General features: G+C 38.7%; 1 protein-coding gene across 2 annotated transcripts; it reads left to right on the forward strand.

The window, feature by feature from the left end:
- Positions 1 to 209: 209 nt before the first annotated feature.
- On the forward strand, positions 210 to 20,660 carry LOC121314801 (inactive tyrosine-protein kinase PRAG1-like). Of its 2 annotated transcripts, none has more exons than XM_041248499.1 (6): positions 210 to 356; positions 5,174 to 5,605; positions 6,944 to 8,703; positions 15,204 to 15,361; positions 17,567 to 18,309; positions 18,612 to 20,660. In XM_041248499.1, exons 2-6 carry the CDS (start codon positions 5,285 to 5,287, stop codon positions 19,701 to 19,703), a joined length of 4,074 nt encoding a protein of 1,357 aa, XP_041104433.1. In that variant the 5' UTR covers positions 210 to 356; positions 5,174 to 5,284; the 3' UTR covers positions 19,704 to 20,660. The 2 variants fall into 2 exon arrangements, with proteins under 2 accessions (XP_041104433.1, XP_041104427.1); XM_041248493.1 differs by lacking the exon at positions 210 to 356 and adding an exon at positions 1,190 to 1,352.
- Positions 20,661 to 21,934: the final 1,274 nt, after the last annotated feature.

Here is a 21,934-nt window from a genome sequence, read left to right on the forward strand (position 1 = left end):
GTTGTCACTGACTAACATGTGGATTGCCCCCTTTGTACTTTACACATCCCAACTGATTGTACTGTGCCCCCACCCCATCACCAAGTGCAGATTTGGACTGACTCAGCCTTGGGCATATCAGTTCTCACTCTGGGCTCCACCCTCCTTCCTGTAGGTCCCGGCTTAGATTCCCTCTCAGTGAGAGCGTGCTGTTCAAACACAGTCTCCGTGGTGAAAGGTCTAGACCTCTTGCTCAAAACAGCATGTCTACCTGTTGGCACGCATACTTGGGATTAAGCTGCTGCGGAACTTTAAATCACTGGCAGGTTCTCTTCAGAAGCAACCTTGACTGTTGTCCAGCAGGGAAGGCAAAGCAGGTAAACTGAAATGAAAGGGTTAAACTGTCTTGATTCAATCATTAATGCAAGCTGTCACCCACATAGTTACTAGGTTAGTTACTGTATGTAGTATATTTTCTGTTTAAAAAAACAGAGTTTATCACCATTAGTGTGTGTGTGGGGGGGAGTTGGATGAATGAATTGCAGGGAGAAAAAGTAGTCTAATTAGAAGCATGGTGCCTTTCAACGCAAGGTGTTTTTAATTCAAAATGCTGGTCAGTGTGCAGTGATCCTTTCTAGGAAATGCTGGTTCAAAGCACAGTGTTGAATTGTATTGATATTTCACGTTTGTGTGTGTTTTAAATTGCACATTAATATTCGTATACACTACACTGAAGTACTATATATCAATATACTGTATAAGAGGACAATTATTGAAAATTGTGAGATCTTCACAAAACAATACATTTTGGGGAAGTATTTTAGATTTTTTTTTTTTTTTTTTTTTTTTTTTTTTTTTAGTGTAATGTTTCAGCCCAATAGAAAATAGTAAGTTTAAACAATGTATTCTTTTTTTTTTTTTTGTGAACTAATGAAAAGTTAGGTAAAAGTGACACAATCCTGTATATAATGTTTTCCCAAACAACTAAGAATTATTAAAGAATCAGTTGATTGTGGTCAGTTCAAAACAATAATAATAACAAAAATTATAAATTGATGATGTTTTGAAAAACAATGTCATAGAAAAGTTTCAAACTGGAGAGTCTGGGAAATGGAGGGGGGGACTAAACCCATTTGCCTTTGTTAGTGCAGGAGTGAAAAGGGAGTGTCTTCATGTAGATTCTAGAGGTGTTGCCTTGCCCGATTCATTCAGCACAGTGTAAAGATTAGCAGGGAAAACTACTAGCAACATTCTGTGTTGGGTGGCAGGCAGTTAAGAACTGCACATACTTCTTGAGTTTTGCAGCTTGTCAGGAGCCTGGAATTTACTTTCTTTCAAACTGTTTCCAAGCTGAAGGCCAAATCCTTTAACAGGTTAGTTAAAAAAATGACCCTTTTCACTCCAGAAATGGTTCTTTTGTTGCTGTAGAGATTTTGTTTAGATTGTAGCAGGTAGTCTGTTTACTGACTGGCTTGTCTGGCTTTTCAAACTATCTGCTGTGGACAGCCTAGTTAAACCAGCTTAATATTCATTATAGTATCAGTTTCTATTGTAAAAAATACAGTAAACAATGGCAGTGTAATGCTTTTTTGTTTGTTTGTTTAATTAGGAATGGTTACCGGTGTGGTGTTATTTTGTGGTACATGTTAAAACGTGGTACACCATGTACTGCGCTTGCCCCGGCATGTGCAAATGATTTTAGCTCAGAAAACAAGGAAATGCCCATCTGACTGGGGTACGATGTTCTGTGTTTGGCCCTTAAAGTTATTTTTAATATCATTTTTCTTTCATAATTCAGCAAATTTGTGACTTTAACAAATGAGCATATACAATGTTGTGGATGAACTACAGTTGGTCTTGTTTGTAGTGATTTGTGCAGCAGTCAATCACAGCATTGACAGCGTACCATTTTCTGGCGTTAAACAGGTACGCGTACCACATTCTGACAATGTGCCACTTTCTGGCCCTACACTGGTACTTAAATTTTACTGGAATGCATTTGGTGGTTTGTGTCCTTTAGTGTGAGTGTGCATATGTGTGTATCAAAGCTGTGTTTTCATTCTAGTGACAGAGAAAGTACACTGTATGCAGTGGAAGTGTGTTCACCTTTTAAAGATTTTTCTACCACTCCCACTACTATGATTGTCTTTGTGTTAAATAATATAAAATAACACATGGTGCATTATGAATGACAACAGGAATACACAAACAAACAAAAAGTCTTAATTATATTGCCATTTGATTTCACTGAAGGCTAAATTAAAGGAAAGGTTACAGTAATGTACATGCAGCAGAGGAAGTATGTCTTTAGTTTATCTAAAAGGGCTCTGTCCGCTTGACTTCAGTAGACAGCCCAGGCTTGGGTTTATTTTTTTACTGTAAATCAGTAAGATTCTTAGGGATTCGTGGTGGTTGCTGGTATTTATTTCTTTTTAAGTTTGTCACCACTGTATAAATCTCTTTAATTAATCTTTGGGAAATAAAAGGTAAATCCCATTTATGGATAATTACATTTACAACATCGGTTTACAAAGCCAAATGGAATTGCAAGGAAAAACAGAACATTAAACAGAAGAATTATACTTTTAAAGAATACAAAGTGAGTAACTTTACTCGAAACCCACTTTAAAATTATCACCACTCATTGTGTAATAGTGTAGTTTCATAAGATGTTGTTTTCTTTTTTTCTTTTTGGGGATATAATATATAAATATTTGTGTGTTACTTATTTTAATTTTTTTTAAAAAATAGGGATAACAATATCAGCTGCAATCCTGTGTTTCCAGGTCTGTGTGAACCCTGCCAATAACAGTTTGGGTCTTGTTGTGTTTTTTTTTAATCCCAGGCAGTAAATCTTGCCTAAACTTAGACAAGATCACCCCCGTAACAACATGACAGAGAGCAGGAAATTCTCCACAGCCTTGTCATTCATGACTTTACACTCTCCTGCTGGGACTCTCTCTCTCTTTCTCTGTCATGGCATTGGAGTGTAGAGTTTCGGTTTTCAATCACTTCTTTTTCTTCACCATGCTGCCTTGGGAAACCTAAATCCAGAGATGGGTCGCTCAATGCACTAGCTACCTAATTTAATATTGTACAGAGCTGCTGAAGACCCTGTTCTTGTAACATCAGCTTTCTGTGTAGTAGACCCACCCAAGGCAAATAAAATAATTAGGGCTGCAGAGTGAATTGTTTGCAGGTAGTGTTTGCTGAACACATGTAGGCTTAACATTTTGAGTAGCAGGTGTTAAAGTCCAAGGTCAGAGTGTTGCAATGGTCCAAGCTGAAAACAAAGCATGTATTTTTTCAATGAAAACAGGAATGTCTGATTGGTCAGGGAGACTCATATCATGAGTTATTAAGTGAAACAGCAGGCTGGATTTAACCTACCAGCACAAGTCTGTATTAACGGTTTAAAAGGTTTTGAAATGGAGATCAGTTTGGTGCTGCTATGTTGAGTCTTTCTACTGGAAAGGGGCTCACGACTGGATGTCCTTGCTATTTAATACAACCGCCTGTTTTTTCTCTTTTTCTGTAAAAACAACTTGACTTTTTAAAATAAATCATAAGAATCGCTAACTATAATCATGATGAAATATGAGCAGATAACCAACTGCTCTTATGGCTTATCTAATACTTTTTTGTTTGTTTAGGGAGTATCTTAGATACCAGGAATGTGGCCACTTTTTTGTAGGACAGCCTAATTTTGAACTATAAGGTGTAGAAAGTCACAAGTGTAGAAAGTCTTAGCTGCTAAGACTGCCATATAAAGGACAAGAGATTTTTTTAAACAAAGGCAAACCACATAATAACTTGCGCTGTTCAACAACCACATGGTCTATTTTCATAGAAAAAGCTACCTCGCTAGGGACGAGAAGAACAAACTATTTTTAACAGCATACATGTGAATGCAGTAGTGTTTATTTAGCAACACAAATAACATTACTTCCAGTTTAATACCACAAATGCATAGTCCAAATGTGAGTTAAGTCTTTCCGCAACAGAAGAAATAGTAAAATATAAAGCAAAAGCTCTTCAACAGTCACACTGCTGAGGAATATAATAGTGCATTGTGCTCTTCAACTGTAACACGCAAATACTGCAAGTGCACGTGTAACAGCATTGCAGAACAATATAGAACTACTGCAGCACATCGGTTTATCTAGTTGTTCCAACCTCAGCATGTTATATTTTGTTTATTCCTGGTGTGTAGTTAAGCTCTCAGCTATATCCTTGGTCATATGATACAGGCAAACACAAATGCAAATGGTGAAGTCCCAGACCAGAAAATTAACAGAAGCACAGCACTAAGAGTGAAGCACTGGGCGCAAATTTATTAAATAACTCAAGTAAACAGAAACAAAGGCACAACACAAAAGGCACATTGGCCAAAGCAAATAGACATGTACAGACAACACAAGTATCGTGCTGGTTTTGATCCAGTATGCGTAGCAATTGTTTACCGTCGCGATAGCTTGCTCTCTTGCTCTCTCTCTCTCTCTCTCTCTGTCTGTCTGTCTGTCTCTCACTCCTCTCCCACCTTATGAGTGGCTGATGTGCTTTTATACACATGGCCATCTCCAAATTAGTTATAACTTAATCAGTTTGGGGATGGCCACATTCTGCATGAGGTTAGATGGATGGGGATTTAACCCCGTCCACGCTGCCAAGCAATAACAAAACATACATTGTTTTTACCGAACACAATAAAATACTTTTAAATAAGAATAATACAAAAACAATACAAATAAACACAGGGGTGGGCGCACCCTGTCACACACTCCCATCTTTTTTCTTTAAAAAAACACTACATTAAGATAGATTTAGAGCCATATTTACTACTATCGGGATCAAAAGTTCTCAATTATAAATACATTTATACAGTGAATACATAAATACAATATTTTAAATTTATAATTCTCACAATCAGCTAGTTTATTTATTTGCTGTGTAATAATGGCAATTAATTATGCTCCTGTTCAGAATCTATTCCCAGGTGTCATCTACACAGCACATTTAAGTTACAGTAACTCTCTTCCAGCTATGGAAGGCCATCTAGGTCATAAACGCACAGCTGAATACCTTTCAGTTTGCGTTGCCCATTCAGTATGTTGAATGGAATGAATGCTTTTGTTGAGTAAATTGAAACCCCTGTGATTCTAAATAGATTTTTTTTTTGTTGTCTCTTACGCAGGTACAGGCATCCCAGTCAATTAAAAAACTCTGAACTCGGGATCCTCTACTGACACCGACACACCATGATAGAGGCTGCACTGCTCTTTGGATCTGGGCGTGTTTTGCAATAATGCCAGAGGGTTTGAAGATGTCTGTGTGCAGTGACTTTGCGGAACACGTGTGGAAGCCTGGCTTTTGCAAAACCTGCTTCTATCCCAGAAGTTCACACAGGGTACAGAGACCCTTTGAGATCGCTGCTAACAACAGTGTCCCTTCGCAGAGTGTCAGGGAGGTTTGGAACAAGACTTACACAGTCCAGACTGAAGACGACTATGTAATTACTTCAGCCTCCTATTCAAAGCCTACCATTGCGGTCAAGCCAACTATGATGAGCTCTGATGCGTCTGACACGTGGACAGATGTGATTGTCAATGCTACTGATGTACAACAGGTAACACTGATACCATACAATGATTGGTTATAATGATTTGTGCTGAGTATTGGTATCTACATATTCAAATGATAATTCATTATAGTAATCACAGGTACTAGTGACTTCTTCTATAAAGAATAGTTATACAGTCATGTGTATGTTTGCCTGCAGTATTATTCTATAGAATAGTTACCAATATTTTACCTTATCTATATTTTCCCACAAATTAGCTTTCTACTACATTAAAACCTGTATAATGTGGTGTCACTTGGGACTGGAAAGTTTAGACTGTGTACTGGATTACAAAGTTACTGTAAATAATCTAACTGTACCTAAAAAAAAAAGGAAAATTACACAAATATTTGAACAATTTAAAACACAACTTTATTCCCGTACATACAGAGTATAATAAACACAACAATGCCTCAACAAACTCTTGACCTGTTATTATCACAAGCCTGTTTAAACAATTCCCACAGAAAGACGTTCAAGTGTTCGTACCGTACCTGCATGCGGGGTTCAGGTGCTTTCTGCTTTTCTTCATTCAGATTTGTTTTTTTCTGTGTCGCTTTTACTGTGGGCATCTATTCAGAATGTCTGAAATGGTTTGCCTTGCAGTTTTGAGTTTTTCAGTTAGATCTTTTTGTGTTGGTTTTGGTAAATATTCAGCTTTTTTTGATACACATTTCAAGAGATAGCTTATTGTTTGGACGTTCAGACATTTGCTGTTCAACAACTGCACAATTCAGAATGCACTGGTGGGACTTGTGAGTGTATACACAGCGCCTTGTTTTTGTTTAGTTTTTTATATTAGGTTTAAATTTCGAAAAGAAAATCACATGAGCGGGTGCAGGATTACACAGTCAGATTTACATTGATTCCTGAATAGACAGGTTCCAGATTGTAGAGAATATCACTTTTCATTTCATAGGGATTTGGTCGGGACCCATAATTCATGCCAAATTATACAGATTACTGTTATGTGGAGGGGCTGGATTAGATACATTTTACTGTACAAATGGGTTTTCAATCACTGCAATAGTATGTGCATGTTTGATAAAGAAATGCAGAGGTTTACTTAGGTTTTACTCAGACATATTACTAGGTGGAGGTCTTGTGGAAGACTTTAACTTTGAAGCATGGGATATTGCAGCAGTGGGTTCAAAGCAATCTCCAGGGGTGACATATTTATTAAAATAGTCATATTAGAATATTTACATTATCAGAAGTTTTCAGCAGAAGAAAAAAGGGGGCTTCAGTGAAATAAGTTTCAAAGCCACTGGGGAAATGTACAGTCTATACACTCTTTGGTGCAATTCTTCGTAAGTTTACCTTCTGCACTCTCATTTGTTACAGCACAACCCAAAAAGCCCAATAGAGAAACACAACATGATGCAGATATTGGATCTCTCGAAGCTGTACATTGACAACACCACCACCAACAAAAACCTAAAAGTTGCGATGTACCAGAAAGCTACAGGCGACACATTGGGATATCCCATAGGCTACTGCCCTGGGGCTTCGTCTCCACTGGACCGTGAAGTGGAAGCCCTTGGGCACCCTTTAATCATCAGCAACATCTTTATGAGTCAGGAGAAAGGAAGGGGGCCCAAGACTTTTAAGGAAAATGGCACCACCCCTTGCAAAAGTCTTAAACAGGAGATTACCAGATCCGTAAACAGCACTTATTTTAATGATGACTTAAGTGGCAATCGCTCTGTTGAGACACCGGACGTCAGAACCCTTTCCTCTGGGAGCTGTGATAGCCACAGGGAAACCAGTTCATGTTGCTCGACGGGGCACAGTTGGGATCAGCATGCACCCTTGGAGATAACAATTAGCATGGTTACAACTGCTGCCGGTCATGGTGAAGAATCAAGCACTTCCTTTCAGACCAGGTTTTTGCAAGAGCCAGGTTTTCAGAACCCCTTAGAGAGTCATGGGTGTTCAGACAGGAGGGATTTGTCCTTGGTGACTGAAGCTGCCAGCTTGTCGGACTCATGCTCCTGCCAGAGCAGCAGTGCCTGCCTAAGCTGCTCTCAAGAGCTAGAGTACCTCAGTCACCAGAGATGTGAGATCGGCGAACCCTGCGAGAACTACACAAAGGAGATTGGCAGACCTCAGAAATTGGGAGCCTTTCTTAATCAGCCTTTAGAACAGTTGTCGGTGCAGGTGCCTCGCGAACCCATTTACGCTGAGAGCACCAAAAAAAAGAAGAGGACCACAAATGAGGTCCCTAGAAGCCCTGACCAGGACCAGATACAAAACCTGTTCCATAAAAATCCAAATGGCTTTGATAATGCAGTGAACCTCATAGACTGTTCATCTGGTGACTCTAGCCAGCGAGCTAAAATAACAGTTATGGCTGCCCACACAGAGGAGGACAATAAAACTTTCTATCTAAGCAGCCCCGATTCGGCTGTGAGTACACAATGGCAACACTTTAGCCCGAATTCAACCCAGGAGACTTCTTTCCCGTGGCCTCAGAGTAACTCTGAACAATCCTCTGAAGCCGGGCTAACCGACAAAAGTGGCACACTCCTACACCCTAGAGCAAACACTCACCCCAGCCCAGCTATCCCTCCAAAACAGTCTAGAGGCTCATGCTCCCCAAAGTTGGGATTACCCTCCCTCTCTGAGGGAGAGAAAGAGGAAAATGAACCATCGTTTCAAGCTGAGGTACACAGGAGTTATTTCCCTTTCCAGTCCCAGAACAGAAATTTTGGGGACTTGCCTGTGTCAGCTGCTGAAAAAAGGCACAAGTACTACAACACATGTTGGAGCCGGGAGAGTAAAATAGTAGAGGAGGAGGAGGGTGCTGAGGAGCCAGCGCACCAGCAGTTGAGGGCGGCCGATATAGTTAATGGTGCTGTTGTGTCAGGACTGGACTTGAAGCTGGAGAACGCTGCTGCTGTTTCTTTTAGCAAGGAATGTAATAACCCAGGGACGGCTTACAATAGTGCCAGTCATCACCATGCAGGGAGAGCATCCGAACAGGACAAATATAACACAAACATGCTATCCACGACAACATCTTTCACTTCAGAGTTTGCAGAAGACACCAGCGAGACTAATGACCTGGCACCTCCTCCCCCGCCTCCAAAGAAACAACACAGGTACACTTTTTGTTCTTTTACATTTTATTTAATTTATTTACTGTTTAAAATCTGAAGTTTTTAATAAACTTACCTCAATGAACTGAGGTAAGGAATTTAGTGATTCAAAGCACTGACACAAAGTATCTACTTAGACTGGTAGTTATAATAGGAATAGTTTCACTCAGACTTGAGAGTCCAGTTCCTTTGTGACCGAAGGTTGGTTTAGAAGGAATTTCAGATAGACCACCACAGTGTGCTGTTAACTCAGGTACCAGACTGGACTGCAGCTGCTCCAGGGACACCTTTTCCTGTTTTATTCCCCATAAAAGGGAATAAAAGCCAGGATAGCTGTGGGAATTAAATAATAAGAACAGGGCACGTGATTGTAGGAAATACAGTGGACAAAATCTGAGATTGAGTAGAGGGTTTTAATACCAGCCAGGGAGACTGGTGTCTTCTAGGACACTAGAAACACCCTAGAAGTATAGTTCTGACAATTATGCTGATTCCAGTCTCAGTAATTTAATTTAGCAACAGGCTGGTGTTGATAGCATTGGCCCTTTGTGGTGTCTGGTTATATAAACTGTACCTCATCATGTTATCACAGGATAAGAGGAATTGGAATCACAATGCAATGAATGGCTGAGAGATTCCAATTGCCATATGATTGATAATATCTTACCGTTAACATGAATAATGCTGTTTCCACCTATGAATGAGGGCAATTTTGGAACAAGTTTTAGTAAAATGTTCTGAATTGAGGTTGGTTTTTGTTGCAAGTGATAATCTTTAACAGATATGTAGGCAAAAAGTAAAGCTTTCTATTGTCATTTAACTATGATAACTGCTAGGTCCTAAAGTGGTTAGTGGTGTTAGAGACAAGAGACTTCGAGGTTACCCCTGGTTTTGGGGAATTGGGGAAAACATTATCTGGGTGCAGCATACATAGACATAGCCTCTTCAAGGTTTGCTTCTGTTTGTAAATTGTAACTAAAGCAGCTGATAATTTTGTAACTCGTTTGTGTAATGTTGTCCCATAAGTGATGCCCCGTTTGTTTATGCCAATTCACAATAGAGAGCTATACTTAACAAGTGATAGGATTGTTACCACTGAAAACCGTCTCAAAGGAAACAATGATTCTATTGTACTTGTTGAAATAAAAGCCCTCCATTGTGTTTTTCTCCAGCATTTTGTGGTTTCAATTAAAGTAAAGGGTTTTTGCAGGTGTTTTGTTTTTTCTAGAACTTGGTCCAACCAACACAAAAATAAACAGACAACTGTAACCTATTATCTCTTTTTTGCACACAACAAGGAATACTTGAAAACCAGGCAGTGCTTAACATAAGCTTACTAATCACAACATTTGGTTTTAGTAGTTTTTTTTTTTTTTTACCTCAGGCCCAAGCACTTTACAAGCACAATTATTGAGTCATGACTGGCTTTGATGAAGCAGTAGAATCCTGTTAACTTAGATTACTATGAAACTTGTTCATCCTGGCATTTCATTAATTAGAGTGTGGCACTGCACAGTACAAGTGTCACCAACTATGTCTACATCCAAACAAATATAACTACAGCAACTGCACAATCCCAGTAATTTCACCAAAATACACACAATATCAATTGGTTGCTAGGAGTAATATTATACATTTTGACTTATTTGATATATATAGAGGTTTTTTTTTTTTTTTTTAGAATGACCACTTATTTTTATTTATTTTCCCTCAATTTGGAATGTTCAATTATGTTTTTTCTCCTCTCCGCACCACTCGGTGACCCCCCTAAATATAGAGTTTTTAACCTAAACAGCCTCCCTTCAGTTGCAGTGATTCCAGTTCTGAGTCTTAAGGTCCCTTGTTTGTACCATTGAAGTTAATACAGGTTCTTACAAAACTAGCAGTTCTTTTAATAGCTTACTATTGTATACCATGGTGAAAGCAAAGCACAGTGCAGCACAGTGAAAGTGTACTGAAAGTATGTTAAAGCACAGACCAGCAGTCTAAAATCTACTGATGTAGAGTGAAGTCTAGTAACCATGTGAATTCAGTTTTGCTTTGGGGACCAAAGTTTGCTTCTCCCAGTCATAGCCACCATGCCAGATAGGTGACAACAGCCCCTTAGCAACATAATCTTTTTTCACCAAGCATGCAAAAAATCTGCCAGTCCCTTCTCGACCAAGCAACAGGGGAATAGATTCAATAGACCTCACAGGGCAATCACAAAAATAAATGAATTTGGGTTATGTTAATGCTGAATGATATGTTTTCTCTGCTTAGTTTAATGAGGGTTTATTTTAAACTGGAATGTGACTTTAAATACTCTTCAAGACTCCAGACACTTGTTCAGGAAGTATTGAGTTACAACTGAGTTACATTTCTGAATGTAAATATAGCACCATAGTGGTAAGTTTCGATGTCCTGAGTGCCAGATAAAGCATTTTGTATTTCATGTACAGCCAAGATGAGAACTGTCTAAAACCAAAGGACAAAGAGCCTTTCTGCCTTTGCTTGTTATATTCAGTAGTACTGTGTTCATTTGTGTACACGGCTCCTAAGACTTAGTTTTGGAAAGCCCCCAGAAGAACTACAAAAGGGAAGCTCAAAATATTCAAGGCATTGCTTTATAGATTTATACAGTGCCTACAGTAAGTATTCACCCCCCTTGGAGGTTTTCACAGTTTGTTGTGTTAAAACCTGAAAAAAAACAAATCAATTAAAAAATAAAAACCTGGAAAGTCTTCATTAGATAAGTATTCCCCCCCTTTGCTATGACACTCCTAAATAAGCTCAGGTGCAACCAATTGCCTTCAGAATTCACACAATAAGTTAAACAGAGTCCATCTGTGTGCAATACAAGTGGGTCACATGATTTCAGATTAAATACACCTGTCTCTAAGATCCCACAGTTGGGTAGTGCATTCAAAGAAAAGATACTACCATGAAGACCAAGGAGATTTAAAAAAAAAAAAAACTCTGGGATAAAGTTGTGGAACGGGCCTTCAATGCATGAATCTGAATCTAAAGAAAGTATTTACACCACAGCCAACACAGAGGAGCCTTGCATCAAACCTTTTGCCAGGAATATTTATTTAAAGATAGAACCATAGCCACATGATGCAGCAGCTGACATTAATAACACAGAACCAGTAGCACACATCTTATTGTGGGAAATTACAGTTTGGGTATTTTTTTGCTTAAAAGAAAATGTAACCCTGTCACTGAGACGGCCGGAATGGGTGACAACAGACCAGAAACAGGAACCGACTCTGAACACAGGCTTTGAAATGGTGAAGGCGCTGCTGCGCAGTTTAATAATGAAATAGGTAGAAAATAAAAGGTTTGTAAAAATACAACAGGACACGGCACATGAGGCCAAAATAAATAGGCAAACAAAACGAATACACTGACAAAACACAGAGTGGACGAACGCTACACAAACAATTGAGATTCTCTCCCTCTCTCTCTCTCTCTCTCCCGAACACACAACCGCGAGTATGAATCCCAGCACGTGAATTAATAAAGTGCAATTCCCCGTGCTCACATATTACTACATTTTACTTGCACGTGAAGTGCTGTGCAATCCTCGTGCCTAAATACACATATACATTTTAAACACTCGTGTTACACAGACCCGTTTATATCCCGTGTACCAATGTCTATACACCAACATTTAACACACCACACGCAACACATAACAGATAATATACACAGCGGCGGGCACTTTGTCACAAACCCTCATTAAATCCACTAGAAACAAACTATCTGATTATTTCAGATATGCCAGGTAGCAAGAGAAGGGTTTATGACACAGTACACAGTAGTAATTATAGATTTTTTTTTTTTTTTTAACGTTAACAATAGTGCCGTTATAGCATTAAAATCACAACACATGCTAGAAAAAAAAGTGTTTGCATAGTATTAACCAGATTATGGCAACACCACACTTGATAAACAGCAGGGGAAATTCACGTAGATTTCCCCTATAACCATCACCTGCGCAAAACAACACATTCTTATGCAAACTGCTTGTTTTCTTTTCAGGCACATAAAATGTCCAGACATGCAGACATTTTATTTAGAAGTACACCCAGTCCTTTATCAGACTCAATCTGGGTTGGGCAGTAGTTTTAAAAATACTTTATTCGTCAGATCCTTTTATAATCTTTAACTTCAAATATTCTATACTAATAGTGCTAAGTTGCCCTTTCTGTTTACACAAGGGCTTCACTTCCCATTTCAGTTGACAGCAGAAAATTCTGTGCCACCACATTGTCCTTCTTATGTACCACCCTGTAAGACAGGTTCCTTATAAACTAACAGTAGTTTTATATAGTCGCTGTTACTGCACAAGATGTTCTTGTTGCAAAGTGCCTAATCAATGTGAATGTGTGTATTTGTTCAAGTGAATGTTCACTCTATGAGAATTGTGTATGGAACTGATGTCTTAATTGTTTTTTAAATGGTGGTGATGCTCAAAAGAATGGGATGCTTATATCTTCAGAAAATATATCTTCTGTGGTTTCATAAGCTCAGAATGGATGTCGCTATAAACAAAAGGTATGCCACACAGGAAGTGAGGCACAGGTCGTTCGTTTTCTAAATATACACAAATACACAGTCTGGAAGGCAGTAGAAAGCTTGAAAATCAACCTGTTTTCGTTAGTATGGTCTATGGAAGCCCTGCTGACTAGTAAGTACAACTTTTCATGCAGCTGTCTTTACTTGCTTTGGCTATGCAGACACAGTGGTTGTATTAAGCACATTAAAGGCCCTTCTTTTAATGCCTAACAGTGCAGAGCAAGTGTGTCTTACTGACTACAGCTGTTACTGTCTGTTTAAAAAAATCTATGTAGAAATCAGTGTTATATGACTGAGTGGATCAATAACTAAGTAAATAAGGCAAACAAAACTACAATCTTGTCTGAAATAGTAAAAACATTTTCATGGTACAAAATAAGTATAGTTTAGTTAATATTAAAGAAACAGTAGAAACTGCCTAACTTGATAACAGGACAGCTTAAAAAATAAAATATCCACATTGTTTGTAAATGTAGGTCTGGACCATGGGGTGCACAATTGTTTACTAAATATGCTGTGTTTCTGAGATTTAAGAAAGTTATTAGACTTTTATAAGGAAGTGCAACAGAGGTAGGGTTGACTGCTGTTTACAAATTAAAACAGGAAGCCTGAAGTTCTGCTTTCAAATCCCAGCTCAGCCAATCATTTTAATTGTTGCCCTGGAGATAAGTGACTTAACTATGACCCAATTTGGAACTATATGTGGCTAGCCATCACTTCCTTGGCCATATAAGCTTTTTTGTAAAATGTGCAGTTTTCTTTTTACTAAAAAGGTGAAGATGGACTCGTGACTTTACAATTGAACTATGGCCCATGGTCTCAGTGTTAATAACTTCCAATTGATCAATATGTTCTCTTTGTAATTTATCAGTATAAATTCTACAGTAGTGATTGACAAATGATGATGTTTTAGGCTCAACCGGCAAAGATATCTGTGATTAATAGTGGTTGTAGGAAACTTTTGTAGGTTTGCTTGACTTTGATGAATTCTTCACTAGCAATGTACACCTTTGTTCTATGACCTGGTGTTTTGTGTTTAATAATGATTGCTGGGGGCTATGAAAAAGAGCAAGCAGTGTATTATCTTCCTAACTGGAGAAATGTGTAAAATTAATGCAGTTTGTAACAAACAATACCTTTAAGTATAGTCTGTATTCAAACATAACACATTCATTTTAGTACTAGTACTTCAAATAAGTTTGTTGATGGAATTTAACTGAATATTAATATATTTACTATGAATGGAATTGAAATAATGTTTTTTTTAGATTATTTAAAATGAATATTTTATTCTTCACAAAAGGAGAAGTTTATGTTGGAATTGGTACGGTCTAATGTCATTGCACGTCACAGAAACATGATTCGAGCAAAATAGTAATACCTCAACTGAGATCAGAGGAAGTGGTGTGAAAGAATTCTTACAAAAGGAAGGCTAGTCTGTGTCATTTGCTGTGTCAATGAAAACCAATGTGGATTATACAATTAGACAGAGATCATGCAAAAGGAGGTGGTATGAGGTCAAAACAGAGAGATGTAAGTATGAGAAATTATGTATATGCAGCATTGTCATTGTGTGCATATAAATTAGCAGTAAAGATATTTCACATTTTAAATACAGTTTAAGGAAGTAACATAACAAGAATTAGAATGAGGGGGGGAGGGGGGGCACCGGTTAGAACTAAAGGATAGAAGCATAAATACTAATGTTAATATAATATAAATACTAATATAACTCACCTATTTGTTATCTGTAAAAAAAAAAAAAAAAAAATCCTAACCCTCCTGATGCAATGTGTTCCTTGTACATGCTGATGCATCAAAACGAAGAATCTAAATGCATAATAAATAAAAGCAGGTTTGTTGATGCAAAAGTGATGTGAAAGGTTGCTATTAATAAACGATTCAGGTTACTTATGCTAATTATTTTTGCTTTCCTGCAGGGAGTCTAGGAAATTGAGCCAAAGCAGCTCTGACTTGCAAAAAGCCAGCCATGGGTCTGTTGAGAGTCTGACACAATCCTTGAAGGGACTGAACAGCAGCTTTGCGACTGCCTCTACCGACAGCCTGAACTCCGAGTCCAGAATGTTCAGCGATGGGAGTAAGTCAGTTATACTTGCTAACTCAGCTCTTGAGTTAGGTACTTGAAAAACATTGTATTTTTTCTGTTTCGCGATAGCATTTGAATGCCATTTAAATGACATCATGCTGAACAACTGTGATTGTTGAACACAGGGGTGTCTGCTTATAGTCTGTTTTGATAAGAGACACTGTGTATTTACCACTAATGCTTCTCCTTACCTACAAGTTTAAACATGGAGCATTAGCATTACTCCTGCTTATTATGTTATTCCCTGTGACATTCTGGAGCTGGTAAACTAAATTTACACTGACATTCTTAGTGAGAACCCAAGGCCTACCTTTATTTGATGGGGTCATTACCACTTGATTTGCCAAGTAAAGTACAATACTGTTGATATGTTTATGTACCAGTATTTATTTTTACCTTAAACGAACACAACACACATATATGTTAGGAAATACTGACGGACACCTTATAGTGGATTTTGCACAATGTGTGAACTAATGTCAAACTCTAAACTAAAACTTTGTCTTACCTCTGTTTCTCTACAACAAGACCTATTTCTGAATCAGTGACTAGATTCCCCATTGCTCAGTATCACTTTCTCGTGACTTCAAAGTACTAAAGGAAGGAGTATTTTATTCTGGAATTGTGTAGACATTGTGCCGTGGTTTAATAAACTATCAAAGCAAAAGTCAGCAATAACAGACCAAACACAATGTTGGAACCCAAACAAAAAAGAACTGCTTTTCAAAGCACTTTTCAGTACAAGCAAACATACACCAGTAGTTACATCCTCACTCCTGTACAATGGAGTACTGTGTATAGCAGCAAAGACTTTAATTAAAATCTAATAACAGGTTGTCAAAAGTTGTTTTTTGGCAGCTGCTGCTTTGTATAACTGCAAATAACTTTTGCAAAAGAAAATGGGGCATCCTTTGAATTATTGGATAAAAATGTGCAGGGATATTAATATCCCACTGTATAAACAGCAGAAATATTTTATATTTTAACGTGTCTTCTAGTGAAAGCTAAATCTTACAAGCTAGGCCAAATAAATGTGTTCCCCATAATATGAATTAGGCAAAACAAGTCTGAATCCCTAAAGGCACCATACAACTGTTCAAAGTATCAAAAAAGTATTCAAAAGTCTCAAGACAAAAAGGATGGTGACCTGGATTAATACACCGCAAAACTTTGCAAGGAATATACACAATGGCATCACTGAGATATGTAGACCTGTGGCGAATCCAAAAACACTAGTTTTATAAAAAAGATCTTCTGAAGAAATGAAGTTGTTAATATTGTTGCTTTACTGTTGACTCTGGCACTATTTCCTATATGTCTAGTTGTAGTATAGTTTTACTGTAGAATGAGTATCTCACACAGAAACCATTTAATTACAGTAGCAGCGGTTTCATAATGCTAGTTTCTATGCCTCCGGACAATAATCCCATCCAAAAACGTTCAAGGCTGTTGCAACATTCTCCTGCTTTTCCATGATATAGTAGTTCATACCACTCCCTAAACTGTATGTGCATGCGAGTAAGGATGGACACCACTGCGCTTGCAGAAATACAAAACAACGTGTGTAGTCAGTAAGTTACCCTGCATTTGTTTAAGTGAAACTGTTTTTTGTTGATTCAGTCTCATTATTATCACTGTAATCCTGAGATTAATTGTGACTAAAACTCACAAAGGCTGTGGTACATATGCAAAAAACTAAAATAAATGTAAAAAAAAAAAAGTTTAAAAAGAGAAAAAAAAAGGAAATCCTATTTTTTTTTTAACTTGCCCTAACGAGAACAGTTATAGTGTCACCTTTTGCTGTTTGTACTGCAACTGTAATTCACAACTAAGTCAACAGAGTCCTTCTGAGAAGATTCTTCTTTGCATTGCACATTTTATAGTTATGAAATCAGTTGCAGTATTATCCTAGGCATTTGTCTGCTTTGGTTGATTTTGTGTAGGTTTATATCCAAATTTATGAGTTTGATTTATGAATCGGTAAGTACATTTGTATTTCATTTTCACACTCCTGAGCTCAAAGTCTGGCCTGGATCACACATCACCGGATGAGCTTAGTTGGGCTGAATGGCCTCCTCTACTCCATGAATTTTTGTGTGTTATATTGGTTTGGTACCCTCTACCTAGTATACCACCACCTAATTTGTCTCAATGTTATAGTATTACTTTTTTTTTTTTTTGCTTTTCCCTTTCTAGGTCATGAAGGTGCTCTTTCACCAAGTCTGTCCCATTTTGGAAAGAATAGGCTCACCTCCTCCCCTGTTTCCCCACATTCTGAGAACTCCACAGTCAGCTATGGCAACTCCCTCCTGCCTCCCCCTCTCCCACAGAAGATGGTGAACAGGGCCATGTCAGCTCCAGATCAGTCGGGAGGCAGGAGTGCCACTCATCCCAGGAGCAGCCCCCGTCTGAACTTCAGTAACTCAGAAGGCAATGTCTATGGGCAGGACAGGTCACATTTCAGCTCCCCCTCTAGCCCTGTGGATCAGCAGCACTTGTATTCTTCTAACGAGTCCCTTGAGAGGTGCCACTCCCTGCTTGGCCAACAGCTGCGCTCTCGGACTATGGAAGAGGTGACTGGCAGAAACAACAGCAGGCTAGGCCTGAGGAACAGGAGTGGGGCATCTTTCTCCTCCTCCCCCCAGCTCAGCGTGCCCAGCTCCAGCTCCAACCTCCAGCTTCACACCCTCCTGAGCAACATAGACAGCAGGGAAGGTGTCTATGCTAAGCTGAGCAGTTTGTACGCAGAGTCCCTGCGGCGTCTGGCTCTGAAGTGCGAGGACCGTTTTACCCTCGACCAGAAGAACCCCCTTCGCTTCAACGAGAGCAACTGGTCGCTCTTTAAACTGACTTGTAATAAGCCCTGCTGTGATGCTGGCGATTCTGTCTATTACTCAGCCTCTTGTGCCAAAGACACAAAGAACACCTATGCTGTCAAGGTATGGGGTGTCATCTTGTTTTTACACAGTTCATGCTGCATAGTATTTATATGGTGACTATGGTTTAAATAATCTAACATATTGTTATAATTAAGTACTTAGTAATTGGTCTGTAAATTCCAGATATTATAAAGCAGGTGTAGAGGTAAACCAGATTATCCCTTTTTTTTTTTGTCTTTGCCAATGATTTTTACCCCAGTTTTCTCCCCAATTTGGAATCACCAATGTGTTATCAGTGCATGGTTACCTGTGGGACAAAGAATTATTGCTGAAATATCATTTTTTAATTTTTCTCTTTGCAGATTTGTAAAAACCAGAACACAGACTCTAAGCAGGGTCATTTGTATGGCCTGGCAGTGCAACAGGACCTGCCTCCCCATTTCAACCTGCAGCAGGACTGCGGCCACTTCATCGCCTGTGTTCCCCAGAGCATGTTACCCCCTGACGAGGCTGCTGGAACAGCCTCCTCCTCACAGCAGGGTGAGGCAGCTTCCACAGGCAGAGATACAGCCCTCTGCAACCACAACGAACAGGAGAGAGTGGTGGTGATCACGAGGGATGTGGCCTGCCAGACCACAGCAGACTTCGTGAAGGAGTGGGGCAGCTTCCACAGGGTGCAGCCGGAAGTGTACGAGCGGCGAGTGTGCTTCCTACTGCTGCAGCTCTGCAACGGCTTGGAGCACTTGAAAGAACACGGTGTGACCCACCGGGACCTCTGCCTGGAAAACCTGCTGCTTGTACACAACAGCAAGCACTCCCCTTCTGACATCAAAGACCAGAGGCACCTGCCCAGGCTTGTGATCAGCAACTTTGCCAAAGCTAAGCAGAGGGCGGGCACCATCGCTGCCTCAGACCCCAAGCTCAAGAGGGACCAGGCACGGCTGGCCCCGGAAATTGTCTCCGCTTCACAGTACAAGAAGTTTGATGAGTTCCAGACTGGCATCTTGATTTACGAACTCCTCCACCAACCCAACCCTTTCGAGGTCAGCCCCAAGCTCAAGGAGCAGGAGTACTACAGCGAGGAGCTTCCCAAAATACCTGACGTTTCCATCTACTCTGCAGGACTTCAGCAGCTTGCCTGCCTTTTACTTGAGCCTGATCCCATCAAGCGCATCCACATTCAAGAAGCCAAGCGCATCCTGCAGTCCCTGCTGTGGGGTCCTCGCAAGGACCTGATGGAACAGCAGTGGGATCATCAGCAAGGGGGTCCTGCTGAAGGGCTGCACAACTGGCTGAACCTCAAGAGGGCGTTGCTCATGATGAAGTTCGCAGAGAGGTCCCTTGAGCCTGAACAGAGCACTGAGCTTGAGGACTGGCTTTGCTGCCAGTATTTTGCCTCTGCCAACCCAATTTCTCTTTGTCACACTATGGAACTGCTACATTTCTGTGAATAGTAACTAAATGGCTTAATATTAACAAACATCTTTGTTCTGATGTGCCATTATTTCCTTTAACTAAATTCCTTTACTGTTTCTGTATGTTCAGTCTGTGATTCAGTAGATGTTGGCACTCTGAACTCCAAGCCAGGAGATATTGGTTTTGAATCAAATATCTGCCTAAGCTCCCTAATTTGCAACCTTGTACCTAAACTGAGCTAGGTATAATTTGGGCTCGACTGAAAGCAAGATCAATCTCATTTCCAGAGTACACAGACTGAAGGCCGGTTTCTGTTCCATGTTAGAAATTAAACGGTATAGAAAATGTAAATAAGCTGTTGAACAAAATATAGATTAAAAAGGGTTTAAACTCTTCTGGATTTTAATTTTGCTAAAGTACATACACATATTTTATCCGTTGTATTTTTCATTGAGCATTGCAATATTGAAACAACTGCTGTCATTAGCTTTTATGTTTACAAGGAATTTGTGTCATCAATGACATTATGTTTACTTAATTTTTTTATTCCACGGATGCCTAATTTCCAGTAAAACTGGAAGGTAAGACTACTTAAACATTTCACAAATATGGAGTCGTTAATAAAGGGGTCTGTAAATAAAGAGGTGCAGGGGCGCAAGCAAAGACAATAATACAGTTTTTAAGAACCACACATTCAAAATCATGCACATTTATTTGAAAGAGTATTGTACTAGTGTTAGATGTTTACAACCACGTAATCTACATTATTCATATATAAAGTAGTAGTAAGTGCAGAAAAAATTAATTCAAAGGAACCCCAGGACAATAAATAAATAAAGCCTGCATACATAGTAGGGTTGCCATCTTTGAAATGCAAAAAAATCTTCCACCGACAACACAACTGCTCCGCCCCTCACAGTGAATTACACAGGACTACATGTCTGATATGTATGTTAATAAACAATATTTACTTATTATGCCAATATATATATATATATATAGCGTTGGTATATATATATTATATAATATATCTTATAATATAGATATATATATATATATATAAACGTCAACTTGCAGTGGCCCATACACATGCATAGATAAACAGGTAATGAGATATTGATACAGACGATAAACAGATATCAGTTGAGAAGATTTGACAGTCTTGTTTTCAGCAACATTTACTCAGATTTTTTTATTTGATTTTATTTAATTTTTCCCCCCAACAGCACAGAGAACTTGAATGTGAACCAATGTTTCAGAACGTTGTAGCCTACATACTTTCCTTTAAGTCTATTTTTGGAATTTGTACTTGCTGTCTGATTTTGCCGCTTCCAACTATTTATTATTTTTAATGGTGACATCGTAGAATTCTACTAGGAATAGCTGAGGTTGTATAATGCAAATTTGCAGTTCTCTTTTGACCAGTCTAACAAATTTCACTTTGAGACTCACACACACGTGGTGCGCCAACATCTTGGTGGACAGACAGACAGCTGCTGTATTTTCAGCAGTTTTAAGCTGTTATCACTCAAACCGGGCAGGTGGCAATACTGCAGTAATGATCTTAATGTTCATGTTGAAGTAGGCTATAATATTTTGTCATTAAAACTTGTTGTTGTTGTTTGTTTAAATTATTGTTCAGCTTTTATATTTTGTTGTGTACTCATTTAAACAAACCAAGCAGCGTAAGAAGACGTTTTTCAAATCAAGTAAGTTTATTTGTGAATGGAAAACGACTTGTTGTGCTGCCAGTGTCATTAAAGACAAAAATCTTAGCTAAAATCCTAAAGTACAAAAGTATGAACTTGGCAGCGGACTGTCTCTGTTTAGCGCGGACGCAATAACTGTGTTGAAAATTTTAAGAAAACGAATTTGAGAGCAAAAATGTGTATGACATTAACTTTCATAACTGAAGATGTACCGTACCTGTGCCCCTGCCTGCCCCGGCACAAATTAAGAACTTAATTAATCAATTCCTGATTCTATCCAAAGGCTGAAAATAGTCTTGCATGTCCTCTTTTTTTGTCTAAAACTTTTTTCTATTTTTTATTTAAAAAATTTTTCTATTTTTTATTTCTTGTAAATCATGCTTTGATTTAATCCATATTCAATATTAAATTTAATGTGTGCAAGTGTCATATTCAACTGCCAGTAAAATGTAAATACATTTTGGTATTGTTTTCTGGTATTATTCCTGCAGTTTACACATATAAAAAACTACATTTAAAAAAAAACTTAGATAATCATGACCTGCATTCACAGCATGCGA

This window comes from Polyodon spathula, chromosome 1 (assembly GCF_017654505.1).
Source record: "Polyodon spathula isolate WHYD16114869_AA chromosome 1, ASM1765450v1, whole genome shotgun sequence".
NCBI classification, from domain to species: Eukaryota; Metazoa; Chordata; class Actinopteri; order Acipenseriformes; family Polyodontidae; genus Polyodon; species Polyodon spathula.